A 14,323-nucleotide genomic window follows, 5' to 3' on the forward strand; every position below is an offset into this window, starting at 1 on the left:
TTCCTTTGTAACTGAAACCCACCCACTCATAATCAAATTAGCGCCCACTTTGGGCTGCAAAAGAGAGAGCTTTTAAGCGTGAGTCAGAGCATGAGAGGTTGTCCTTTCCCTTGCGAATAAAGAGAATTGACCATTGAAGCTTCAATAATGTCTTGTCTATGTTTTGTCAATTCTCTCACAAAATCCTTCAGAGCAAAATAAGAACACTATCACGCCTTAACCTTTTTCACCAGAGCTTCACAGGGCATAATTTAATCCTGGACTTTCACAAACACAGCACAGATCTGGCCCCACTCCTCATAAATGGAGTATGTGTAGACAGGGTCCAGTCCTTTAAATTCCTGGGGGTCCACGTCACGGATAAGCTCTCCTGGTCTACAAACACCACGGCAGTAGTGAAGAAGGCCCAGAAACAACTCCATTTCCTCAGGGTACTCAGGAGGAACAACTTGAACACTAAGCTTCTGGTAACCTTCTATAGAGGCACTGTGGAGAGCATCCTGGCATACTGCATCACAGTGTGGTACGCTGGAAGCACGGCAGCAGAAAAAAAGGCCATGCAGAAAGTGATTAACACTGCCCAGAAGATCGTCTGCCTCTCTCTGCCCTCACTGGAAGACATTGCCAGTCCCCGATACCTCAGCAGAGCCAGGAACATCATCGGGGACCCATACCACCCTGGTCACAATCTGTTCCAGCTGCTGCCCTCTGGCAGACGCTACAGGTCTCACAAAGTATGGACAAATAGGCTTAAGGACAGCTTTTTTCCCACATCCATCAGGACTCTAAACTTGCGGTAACACGACACACAATCCTTTCTGCGTAATAACTTTGGGGTGAGGTAATATAAATAGACGTTGGGCGGTGATCTGCCTCCTACTGGCTGACTGAAGGTAAGTGAAAGACAGTGAGAGGTAAGTGATACACTCGGGGGGGGGGGGGGGGTGATGTGATGTATCCATCACGGCAGAATGCCAAATTACTAGTCCAAAATTATCACTTATTTGGGTCTTTTGCCGGGAAAACGCACCTTATGGAGAAGCACTATCAATTTCGTCATACGCAGTTTCTGGGTATGATGACAATTAGGCTTTCTGTCGAGTCAATTATGATGACAAAGCCTATGTCCGATTATTATTATCCAATTACTATTATAAATGTAGGCCATAATTGAATGCTGAATGTTAGGATTGTGTTTCCAAACTGTGACGTCATTGTACGAGGACGCCAGGCCTTTGCGGGGTTAAATAAACATTACCAAAAGCAGTATACAGTAATACTTTGACATACGAGTGCCCCCAGCATACAAGCAATTTGAGATTCGAGTAAAATTCCAAGCAAATATTTGCCTTGAGATACGAGACAAATTTTGAGATATGAGCATATGAAACAGTCAGGTGGCCGATATGCAAGAGGCTGCTTATTTTTCTCGCCGGATCTCCCTTGTGTAAAGATCTCTACGAGCACTGGGCGGAGCATTGCATTTTTTTCTGTGTTTTTTTGCGTTAGTCAGTGCAGAATTAAGGGAAAAACAATAGGTCCAATGCAAGCAGGTACAATGAAGGGTAGTGCGAAGAAAAGGCGAATGGTGATGTGACATACTAGAGTGTTTGATCTATTAGTGTGACATACTAGAGTGTTTGATTTATTAGTGTGACATGCTAGAGTGTTTGATTTATTAACGATTGCATGTAAAGAAGCTATGACGAGTTTGGATTGAATGTGTGTATCGGTGTTCGATTGGTGATCCTTGGATCCACATGGCAAGTGTGGGGCATGTTAAAGTAGATCGGTATTCGATTATTGATGTCTTAGCAAATAGCTTGAAGCACGGGAGGTGTGTTGAATCATTACAGTAAAAGTTTGGATTGAACTAACAACAACATCTCGCTGTTCTGATTATTTCCCCCTGTGTGTCAAGGTATGCTGTTTGTTGTAAAGGTTGTTTGAGTTTGGGGTTTGTAATATACACTGTTTAGCGTGTGAGAAAAGAGATAATGGTTATTAATGTTTATTTACGTTTGAATTACGGGCGTGAATGTGAGAGTCTCGGTCACGCACATGGAATAGCATTTAGCACGCTACCTTCGGCCACCATTATCGTTGACAGTGTCTATAACGGTCATAGAAAGGATGTTATATTGTTGATTTTGCATTGTTTGCCCTGTTGAATAATAGTAGGACTACTGGAAGTTGTAATGGGAAAAGATATGACAAGTTATGACCGTGTGTTGAACGAGTGTGTGTGTGCATTGGGTTTTGGGTTCTAAAGTGTTGCTAATATATATTTATATATATATAGGTGTAATTGTACATTATGTTTTGGGTTCTAACGTGTTGATAATGTATATATATGGGTTTAATTGTATGTTATGGGTTTTTGTGTTGAATCATTACAGTAAAAGTTTGGATTGAACTAACAACAACATCTCGCTGTTCTGATTATTTCCCCCTGTGTGTCAAGATCGAATGCAGGGTGTAACATTTTGGAGGCACCGCTGGGATTGCTGTTCAGATGTCCAGTGTCCATGACCTGCTCACTGAATTCTGAGCCAGCTAAATCCCCCCACAAACCAGGCAGATGGCAGTGAGAGGAGGTGTTGCTGTTTAAGAAGAACTGGAAGTTGGCGGTTGAGTACTTGTCATCTGAGGCCTACGAGATCATCAGAGGGACAGTAAAGACGTGCCAGTTCAGAGTTCACTCCTGTACAGTCAACAGAGCTCCTAGATCGTCAACAAAATGGAACAGTTACTCGAAGAGGTGGTAGGAACATTGAACAACCTGACGGAAAATAACCTACTGGAAATATGTGATTTTCTTAACATATTAAGAAGTGTTAAACGGAAATCGCGTCTATCATTAGTGGCTCACATTGTAAAGTACCTAGAAAGAGAAGAACTAGAGGAACTGCAGGATGAAGGCATGTCTGAATTGTTGAAACTGAAAGATAAAATATCAGATATGAAGCATGAAGTCAAAAGAGATGAAAACGAAAAGCAAGGATCAAGATTGGAAGAGACTCCAATAACTTTGCCCCAGCTACCAGATGCTGCGGACCCTCAAGGGGGTGTGTCTCCCCAGCCCCAGCCAAGCTCATACTGGCGCAAGGACTTCAAAATTGCTGGCCAGATAGGTGAACCAGGCCAGAGGGACAAGCTGACATTCTCCAGCCTTGTTCATCAAATTGAAAATGGACTGAATAGGGGTTACTTAGATGTGGAAATTATTGATGCAGTTATCAGAGCTATCTCCCCCAGTTTGCAGCTACGTAATTATTTGGAAGAGAAACCTAACCTCACTCTTCCCACACTCAAACGCATCCTACGCGCTCATTTTCAGGAAAGGAGTGCTACCGACCTCTATGTGCAGTTAGCTTCAGAAGTGCAGCATATCAAAGAGACTCCTCAAAGTTTCTTAATGCGAGTCTTAGTTCTTAGGCAGAAGGTACTGTTTGCATCTCGAGAATCAGAATCAGGAATCCAGTACAACCCAAGTTTAGTCCAGCGTATGTGCTTGCACACGATACTCACTGGTCTCCAGAGTGACAGTGTTAGAGTAGATATGCAGCCTCTCTTGCTGAACTGTAAGACTTCAGATGAGCTTTTGCTAGAGAGGTTAAATGTAGCCTGTGCTAATGAAACAGAAAGGAGAAATAAAAAGAAGTTTAGTACCCCACAGGCAGCGACACATGTTAGCAAGGTGCACTCAGAAGAACTACGACCTACCAATTGCCCTGGAGAAGAAAAACCAAAAGTGTCCCGTGAGGTACGAGCGGAGTTGACTGAACTTAAGGCAAGTGTTGCTTCTCTTAAAGATCTCAGTGCAGAGATAGCTCAGATCAGAAAGACACTACAGCAGGCTATGTTTCAGCCTCAGTCCTACCTCCCACCTTCAGTTAGAAGACCAGTTAGGGAGCCCCAGCCACCTTTTGCAAAACAAAATTACTACAGCAAGCCCCCAGCACCCCCCTGGAACACTAGCCGCCCTGCTTATGTCCCAAGAAGGTGTTTTGCTTGTCAGCAGGGAGGGCGAGATGTGAAGTGCACACATTGTTATCGGTGTGGGAGTGGAGAACATTTCCAAGCTGGATGTAAAATCCGAGGAGGCAGACCACTAAAAGAAGAGACTATAGCAGAGCTAACTCAGGAAAGGGAAGGTGTGGTTCGTGTGCTTTGTGGCACACCCAGTCCACTGGCCATCGTCAATCCTCCCAGCATGCAACAGCAGCAGGTGGGAACTCAGCAACACCTGATGGTGGAACCTGCCGATTCAAAGGCAAAGATCAGACGACTTAGACAAGAGCTAGAAGAGAGGAATGAACAACTGCTCGACAACAGACACCAGCAGGAAAACATGGAGGAAGAAATAAAGAGGCTCCAGCAGGAGAATTTGAAGCTGCTCGTAGACGCCCGTGCAGCCCGCGCCTATCGTGATGAACTGGATGCGCTGAGAGAACGCGCAATCAAAGCTGACAAGCTGGAGTTATACAAGGCCAAAGTGGAGAAAGGGAGACAAGGGATGGAGTCTGCGCACAGGCCAATGCCAGCGAATCAGAGACTCGGAGTGAAGGGCCCTGCTTCCGGACCAGTACAACGAGAAGATGACTATCAGCGGGAGGACCTGCCTGGTGAGGGAACAAATCTGGCTGTTGAAGATCCTCGTGATGATCATTTATCAGAGACCTGTCTGCCAACCACTGTGAATGAACCTGAGGCGTTGACTTATGAACGGCCAAGAAGGGAGAGACATCCACCACGACGAACGACCTATGATCAGCTTGGTGTCCCCTCCTGTTATAGTACTCAGTCACCACATCAGCTGCTACCTTCTTACCCTGCACCAGGAGTGGTTCCTTGGTTAGGACACCTGCAGCCATATTACATTCAACCACCCTTTAGGTATGGACTCCAACAGGCTTGAGCCTACAAGGGTGGCATGTATTATGCGAACATGGACTGTTACGACTGTGATTACAGTTTCCATCCAGTGAACGTGGACCGTACGAGGTGTGGATTATATTTGAACTGTGGCCCTTGCCGCCTGGAGTTTTCATGAGTATCAGTTTACAGAAGAGGATGTGAAATGACAAGTTCGCTAGACTGTTCAGCATAACACCCAACAAGGGGAAGATATTTGGAATATACTGATGTCGGGACGACATTTGTTTTTGTGGGGGAGAGTGTGACATACTAGAGTGTTTGATCTATTAGTGTGACATACTAGAGTGTTTGATTTATTAGTGTGACATGCTAGAGTGTTTGATTTATTAACGATTGCATGTAAAGAAGCTATGACGAGTTTGGATTGAATGTGTGTATCGGTGTTCGATTGGTGATCCTTGGATCCACATGGCAAGTGTGGGGCATGTTAAAGTAGATCGGTATTCGATTATTGATGTCTTAGCAAATAGCTTGAAGCACGGGAGGTGTGTTGAATCATTACAGTAAAAGTTTGGATTGAACTAACAACAACATCTCGCTGTTCTGATTATTTCCCCCTGTGTGTCAAGGTATGCTGTTTGTTGTAAAGGTTGTTTGAGTTTGGGGTTTGTAATATACACTGTTTAGCGTGTGAGAAAAGAGATAATGGTTATTAATGTTTATTTACGTTTGAATTACGGGCGTGAATGTGAGAGTCTCGGTCACGCACATGGAATAGCATTTAGCACGCTACCTTCGGCCACCATTATCGTTGACAGTGTCTATAACGGTCATAGAAAGGATGTTATATTGTTGATTTTGCATTGTTTGCCCTGTTGAATAATAGTAGGACTACTGGAAGTTGTAATGGGAAAAGATATGACAAGTTATGACCGTGTGTTGAACGAGTGTGTGTGTGCATTGGGTTTTGGGTTCTAAAGTGTTGCTAATATATATTTATATATATATAGGTGTAATTGTACATTATGTTTTGGGTTCTAACGTGTTGATAATGTATATATATGGGTTTAATTGTATGTTATGGGTTTTTGTGTTGAATCATTACAGTAAAAGTTTGGATTGAACTAACAACAACATCTCGCTGTTCTGATTATTTCCCCCTGTGTGTCAAGATCGAATGCAGGGTGTAACAGTGACAATCAATATTAAGCACGAAATAATCGAAAAACATGAGAGTGATGTACGCGTGATGGAGCTGACTCGCCAATACGAGAGAAGTTTTTCCAACAATATGCACCACCTTGAAGCAGAAGGACGCTATTAAGGATATCAAGCCTTCCAAAGACTAACCATAATTTCAAAGCTGCGCAGTGACATTCATAACGAGATGGAGAGCCTTCTTTTAATATGGATAAAAGATAAACAGTTGGCGGGAGATAGCGTGACCGGGTCGATAATATGCAAAAAGGCCAGCGGAATTTACATGAATTTAAAAACAAAGCAAGCATCTGAAAAAGGGGAGCCTTCAACACCACCAGAACCCTTCATTTAAGTTAAATTTATGTTTAATTATTTTATGTTATGAGCATGATGCCATCCAACAAGTGTCTCTTTCTTTCTCTCTCTCTCTCCCCGCTGGGTGCACCCCGCATTGTACTGAATAATGTCTCATTTTAGTATTGAACATCATAACCACTAGTTATTTGTTACTCTGTTAGTAGATGGTGAATTAGAACCAATAAAAATATGATTTTCCATTGAAATATCCGTTTTTTGTGTTTTTTGTATGGCTCTTTTGATGGTTGTATATGGCTCTCTGAGGTCAAATATGGAAACCCCTGGTGAAAGTACTGAATCCCGAACGCACCAATAGGAGCATCATGTCGGCACTGTGGCGTTGACACTACCTCTAGCCCCCCTTAAATATATATATTTATATATCAGTGGTGTGCCGTCAGGGCCTCCAAGGCCTTCTCTGCTGGCCTAAGAAATATCTGAATCACAGACTGATGTTAATTATATTTTGTCCATGAATACTTATTAAATAATTCCAAATTGTCTGTCAGCTTCCTTTCATTGCTTTCCCCCTGGTTGCACTGCTTCCAGATGTGTGTTTTCATATTGAAGCATTTCAAGCCATTATTTGTTGCCAGGATCAGAAATCTGCCTCAAGGCCTTCACAATCAGTTCTGCAGGCTCTGCTGCATTAAACAAGCGTCGATAATACTGTTGCTTCAACCAATCAGAATTCGATTTGGTGACACCAAGGCCTTCTCGCAGGCGTAGAGATACGTCATTTTCTTCTTGCAGGCGTAGGGATACGTCATCGCTTTCACCAACTATGATTGGCTAGTGATAGAGTGGACTAGCCAGAGCTACCAAACTGTATCTGGAGCGAGCTGCACAAGCAAATATATTGTTGTGTTGATTTAATAGCGGTTTTGTCAACCCGCAATGGCTGAAGGAGAAGAAATGGATTTGTTTGCAGATTTACTGTCAAAGCCATTTTCAAGACGGACTTTTCAAGAAAAAAAGCTGGACATCATTAAGAAAGGTCGAACACCTCCAAAGCAAGCAAGCCTGTCGCAACCGGGAACGAACATTTTCAGCAGTAAATCGAATAAAAACGTATGCCAGAAATACGACAGGACAGGGTCGACTTTCAGCATTAGCTTTGATGGCGATAGAAAAGAAGGAGGAGAGAAAGGAGGTTGGATATTGAGTACAGTTAAAAAGGATTTTTGGTGAGTAAAATATGGCTATATTCTTAAGTAATATTTCAATTGTATGAGGTTATTATTGATGTTTTTGTATGTGTCGCAGCTGTACCTGCAGTAGAAGTTTTATAGCCATAAAATAGTTTTTGAGGGTTGGATTGATTCCGATAGCAGAAGGCGCTATATATATATATATATATATATATATATATATATATATATATATATATATACTATTTTTTTATTTAGACCTATCGGTATGGATACTCTCACTGATACTCATTGATTAGCAACAGTGTAGCAATGTTGTCAAAATAATTCAGACTTTTGTTCTTTAAAAGTGATAAAATAACTAAAAATAACACATGGTCATTTATTTTTAAATTCTGAGTATGGCTCTCATGGAATAACATTTGAAAATATGAATTGTTTATGGCTCTCTCTGTCAAAAAGGTTCCCGACCCCTACTGTAGTAGTACTATACACATATGTACTAGTAGATATTTTGTGCGGTTCTTCTTGTCGCCACAAGGTGACAGTAGAGTAATTTGAACTCTCTCAAACACATGAAGAAGTAGTAGGCGAACGGACCCGGAAAAGATGTGCACACCAGGATTTTAAAGAAATTACACAGCTTGTAAAATATATATTTGTCATACTCTCTAAGTTGTCAACTGTAATCCTACATTTATTTATTTATTCCCATAATATCACCTATTTGCATTTGGAAGACCAATGTCATAGACTGGCGCGTGTCAGGCACTGTCAGCTAAAAAAGTTATTAGCAACAGATCATCGATTAGTTGTTTCGATACGGCAGGATGGATTATTGGGTTCGGTTCAACTCGCAAAGCCAAGCCAAAGAGAGGATTATACGGTACGTGTTCAAAACATTATTGGTTTCATTTGAACTGACATTGAAAAAAGAGTTTGCAACTTTTCAAGCTGTTTCGTTCTCGTAAAACCTAAACCTTTGAGTAACGCTATTAAACACGTTGACAGTCCATCTGTGTGGTTGACGCAAAACTCCAACTCAGATTGGTTTATTAGTCGATTCCATTCTTGTGACACTGTAATCCAATAATATACTACGGAATGCGTCGAAGTCTGATCACAAATTACACAGTCATTCCAGTATTGGAAGACGTTTGGTCTTGAAAATACTTGAAAAAGAACGTTGACTTTTATGATTTTATTAGCTATTTTCATCAATAATAGTAAGTGCTTGCGAAAACACTATTTTGTGGATGTGTCTCATTTGTTATTCGTGTTAGCTGGTACGTATAACAGCACTTCCACAACACTTATGAGGATAAGCGGCTGGGTAGATGATGAATGAAACTCGCTTGCCCTCTTGTGGCACGTTTTGGGAATATCACAGAAAGTTTATGTTTTGTTTTGAAAATGGCAACGTGACTGGCTGATGATTACGTTGATGATCATCTCATTTTCTGAACCACTAGGGTCGTGGGGGGTGCTGGAGCCTATCCCAGCTGACTTTGGTCAGAGGCGGGGGGGACAACACCCTGAATCGGTCGCCAGCAAATCGGGCACGAGGAGACGGACAACCATTCACGCTCACACTCTTATAATTTAGAGTGTCCAATCAGCCTACCATGCATGTCTTTGGAATGTGGGAGGAAACCAGAGTTCCCGGAGAAAACCCATGCAGGCCTGAGGAGAACATGCAAACTCCACACAGGTGGACCGACCTGGATTTGAACCAAGGGCCCACATTGTGAGGCCGACGCACTAACCATTCAGTCGTCAGCCTGCCAAGTTGATGATCAAAGTTATAAATTTCTAAGCCCTTTGTTTGCTGTTTACAATAGTTAATATAATTACAGTAACATAAAGCCTGTTAATTGTATCTTTTTTTCTCAAAAACTAGCTAATTATCTGGCTAATCTTGTTCTGATCATATGTGTAATATTGTTGCATGAGCTAGAGTTAATAATGTTACAAGCATGAAAACTTGAATAATTTAGCAAAACTGAAGAGATGAAGTCCAGTCTCATGTAATTCACTACTTTCTGATTCTACCATGATAAAAATGCTATTGTAGCAGGGTTGTGTGGATATTGTGGGACACAAATTGCACGAGTTAAAATCAATATATTATTCTTATAATATTTAAATGTTTGTTACAAAAATGTTCACAAAGCTACAAGAAACAGAAATCAAACAGAAAATACCCCCAAAATGAAATTCAAGTTTAATATTAACTGTTTTAATGAGATTGATTTTGATCATGTGGGGTGAGGTGACAGGTTAAAAACAGAATTTTACTGGGTACTTCAGGCTTATTTGATACTATTTTTAAATGGTTTTCTTTTTATGTGTTTTTTATTTTTTTATATTGATCGGATCCGATCCACTAGTCGTATGTTTTCAGTACTATCATGCTTTTTGGCTGCTGTAAATCGAACCGCAAGGCAAACATGTCCGCTGAGAGGGGTTACTTTCCTTTAGAAACTACTCAGTCACAGATCATTGTGTAATATCGTAAACGGCCTTTCTTGACTTTAATACAAAGTGATTTATCATTTACCAGTGACCTTATAGTTGGCATTATTTTATCTGGTCTTAAAATATCGGCATTGGATCAGTATTGGCGAAACAGAAATCCGATTGGGTCAGAGGTCAAAAAGTCATTATTGGGACATTATCTATTATCAAGACATATTGAAAATCTGAATGTATAATTTTTTTGGTTGTGGATTATTTAGAATTTAAACGGTGGGATGAAAAATATCTTCCAGTTCTGGAATTCCCTCCTGGTGCACGGCAAATCCAATGGGAAAACTGGCTTACACACCAAAACCTTTTTTTTCCTCATTTCCAGGGCTGCCCAGTACGCCTGCACACTGCTAGGCTACACTCTGCACAGAGGTGGAGCAGGAGCAGAACTTCGCAAAACTGTCAGTCAGCTAGAAGCACACATGAGTCTGACGAGAAAATGTAAGTATACTACAGTAGAACCTTTGAATTTACATGAACAATTTGACATCGGTGTCTTTCTGTTTGACTTCAAGTCATTCAGGATGCTTAGTCTAATTAAGTTGCGCTTGTGTCTTAGTGCTACGCCTAGGAAACTCGGTGGAGGCCTTGGAGGCAGCAAAAAGAGCTATCCATCTCTCTGATAGCATACTAAGGCTCTGCCTCACCATAAGCCACCTCAACAGAGCTATGTACTTCGCCTGCGACAACGTCCTCTGGGCGGGGAAGACTGGTCTCCTATCCAAGTTGGATCAGCACAAATGGAGCCAGAGATCTTTTAAGTGAGTCAGCTTCACAGCCGCTCCGTTGGGGGATCATTAAATGCCCACCCTTCAAATTTTAAAGGGAAATACAGTCATACCTCGACTTACGAAATTAACTGATTCCAGAGCTTTTTTCGTAACTTGAACATTTTGTAAGTAGAGCATTACTTTATATGTAAATGCTCTCATTCGTTCCACGATCCTCACACAACTACCAGTTAAACCCTTTAAAATTGGTCAAAGTTTCCCAATTTTGTATGAAAGATGTGAGAAACACAAATTATAAGAAAATGATTTATTTTTTTCCAGGGTATTTAAAAAAAAAAAAATTAAGTTCATAAAAATGTGAAAATCCACGCTGAAACTTGCAAGCAGAAGCCACTCCCCTGTCTTCCGCTTGCTACTAGGAGTCAGCACTGAAGTTAAAAAAAAAAAATGCATATATATTTATTTATTTTTTAAATAGGGGTGACCCTACTTTGCGCATGTCTGTTCCTTGTTTATCAAATAAAATTCCCCCCAAAATGCAACTCCAGTGCGATTTTTTTTGTTGTTGTTGTTTTTCCCCTTTCATTTATCGTTTTTGGGCTAAATACTACTACTACTACTAATAGTTTTAGAATTCTTGTTTGCCGTTATAGTTAGCGTGCATGGTTGTTTGTTGCAGGTACTACCTCTTTGCTCTGATCCTCAACCTGACTCGAGATGTATACGAGCTGCTCCTACTCATGGAACGCGAAGCACGCCACAGAGCGGCCAAATCTCCACCCTCTCGCGACTCTGGCCCCACCCTGATGGCCCCCGGTTTGTCGTCCTCATCGTCGCCGGCCGCTTCGGCGGTCCTTCCCTATCTGTCGGCGTGGCTCCAAGGGCGGCTCCACCTGTTGTTGACGGTGCTGCACGACAACCCTCCGCTGCTGCTGGATCTGCTGAAGAACACGTGCGACATCTTCATCCCGTTGGACCGCCTGGCTATTTACAACACTGGGACAGGCTTTGTCGGCGCCTGCGGACTGGCTTCCTCTCTGCTCTCCATCCTTACAATAGTCCACCCTTGGCTGAAGCTCAAGCCATGAAGCAGCAGACACTGTGGAGGGAGGACTGAGAGGACTTAAGACTTGTGTGAGCTCAGGGGTCAGTATAATTAAATTTAGTTTAACATGACAATAATATTTCCTTAAAAATGAGTGCAGTTTTCTACATTTTTTTGACGAATACAATTTTTGTTTGCCCTGTGAAAACAGTCACATTGCCATGACAACTTTTCAAAAATTTGAAAATTAGATTGACAATGCAATAATAACAAGACTCTGATTGGACAAAACAAAACCAAAACTTAGCATTTACATATAGTGAAGTCAGTGTTGCCAAGAGAATAGTTCATACCAACGTTCCCTCTAAGCTGCGCAATTGCGTATTGGTTGCACACTCAGCGCGCAAGAAAACCTATCCAACGCAGTGAGCACTACCAAGGAATTAGATATATAACTTATTTCTGTGTAATTCAGTGAGTGACAGGTGTCCAGCCAATCAGAAGATATGATGCAATTATCAGAGCTGCCAACTTCTCTGGAATTTCCGGAGATCACCCGGACAAGTAACGCAAACCCTGACAACCTAAACTCTGGAAATCCCAAAAAATTGTCACTTAAATTCTTTTTTGAAGCAAACATTTCGGAAAAGTACCAAATTTCCAATTTAAATGCCTCGAAATTCACACCATCGCTACGGCTTCCGCATCTTACTTCCGGATTTGATTCAACTGCACTGAAAACCAGATGAATTCGGTAACACGAGTGCATTGTGAATCATCCCAGTTACTAGTTCTGACAAATGACTCGTTTTGTGCGACTTCAGCGTGGCAATCGATTCGGAATCGATTGCATAGGAAGCTAACATTTTCGTTTTTTTCACAGGGGAAGTAAGTATTACTAAGCCCAACTAAACCACCAGTGTTTTGTTTTGAAACAAATCCTATCATTTCCGAGGTTGTTCTAAAGGAAGTAGGCGTACACAGCACTTGTAATTCTTATCAATATGCCTCCTCGGGATACACAGATAATGGATGGCAATTTGGATAAAACTTCTAATAAGAAACCCAGACACTTGCAGAATTTTATTGGTTCGTATTCGACAAAATATCCCATGTTGGAGCCGTCTCCAAAAGGACCGAAGTCTGCAAGTGCGACTTCACCATGACACATGGTGGAATTACTGACTGTAAAACGCAGGTGGAAGGACCCAAACACAAAGATAAACTTATTATCATGTTTTTACACTAATTGAAAGTGTTTTTGCAAACTATTGAAAAAGCACAGCGTAACTAAAATAACAGTTTGACTTAAATTGTCCTACATTTTTTTTTTTTACGTTTTGTATCGATTTTGTGCAAATCGCATTCAATCTGGAAAAGCTCCGGAAATTGGACAAGGGTACTCCTGAAATGGGGTCGACGGAGGTTGGCAGCTCTGAATTATGCAACGCAGCCAATCACGGCATTGACAGTACTTGTGCATGTAGAAGAGCGACGGAGTTAAGCGACAGTAATGCTAACACTGATAAAGTGAACGTGATGTGTCGACTACCCAAACCAAAGTAAAAAAAGAACTGTGGTTTTTCTAAGTTAAAATGACGGTTGGAGTATATGCAAATAGAAAAACAAGTGATGACACTGGGTTTGAAATTTTCTTTTCGAGTGAGAAGGTCTGTTTGCAAAACATGCAGCGCAGCTAAAGTTGTGAGTATTCCGATGGAAAAATATGAACTAAATGGAAGCTAGACTACCTCAAGTGACACATTCAGCAGAAAAGTCGTTTGAATGAAAATGAGAAGTGAGGACAGATGTGGAAAAATAAGTCAAAATTGTGTGTAGTCTAGTGACGTTTATTAAAATGTTTTCTTTATGGATATTAATCATTGAATTTTATGATGACTAGATCATTTATAGGTAGTAGAAATGCACCTGCTGATGGCAGGTGTGATACTGGTGTGTGGCCATAGCGAGCACTTGTGGTGTTGCTCACAGGGGTCCTCATTGTTATCAGGGAGGTTGTCTGTATGCCCAGACAGAAAAAAATTAGAGACAACGTTGGTTTCTACGAACCATTTGGAGGTTTAAGATTTTGATGTTTTTTTGTTTGTTTTTGCTTTTGTCAGCACATTTCAAAATTAACAGAGGTGTGTAATAATCAGTGTTGGAACTAACACCGTTACATAACGAAACTACTTTTTTGCTGTAACGAATAGCCCAAGTTATATACAAGCATTGCCCATATAACTTTACGATCCAATTGAAAACTTTATCTTTAACTATCAATGCATCTGAGAAACTGAATTGGTGGCTGGCCAAATATTTGATACTTTAAAAAAATAATATACTTATTTTCCTAATTGCATAACTCGTAACGTCAATTGATTAGTTTTGCAGAAAAGTCTAATAAAAATTAAACTATATTTGAAATA

General features: G+C 41.1%; 1 protein-coding gene across 1 annotated transcript; it reads left to right on the forward strand.

The window, feature by feature from the left end:
- Positions 1-8,252: 8,252 nt before the first annotated feature.
- pex11b (peroxisomal biogenesis factor 11 beta) lies at positions 8,253-13,770 on the forward strand. Its single transcript, XM_077591248.1, has 4 exons — positions 8,253-8,475; positions 10,444-10,559; positions 10,678-10,879; positions 11,529-13,770. The coding sequence occupies exons 1-4, from the start codon at positions 8,420-8,422 to the stop codon at positions 11,935-11,937; spliced, it is 783 nt and encodes a 260-aa protein (XP_077447374.1). The 5' UTR covers positions 8,253-8,419; the 3' UTR covers positions 11,938-13,770.
- The last annotated feature ends 553 nt before the right edge of the window (positions 13,771-14,323 follow it).

The sequence above is a fragment of the Stigmatopora argus genome, chromosome 21 (genome assembly GCF_051989625.1).
Source record: "Stigmatopora argus isolate UIUO_Sarg chromosome 21, RoL_Sarg_1.0, whole genome shotgun sequence".
NCBI classification, from domain to species: Eukaryota; Metazoa; Chordata; class Actinopteri; order Syngnathiformes; family Syngnathidae; genus Stigmatopora; species Stigmatopora argus.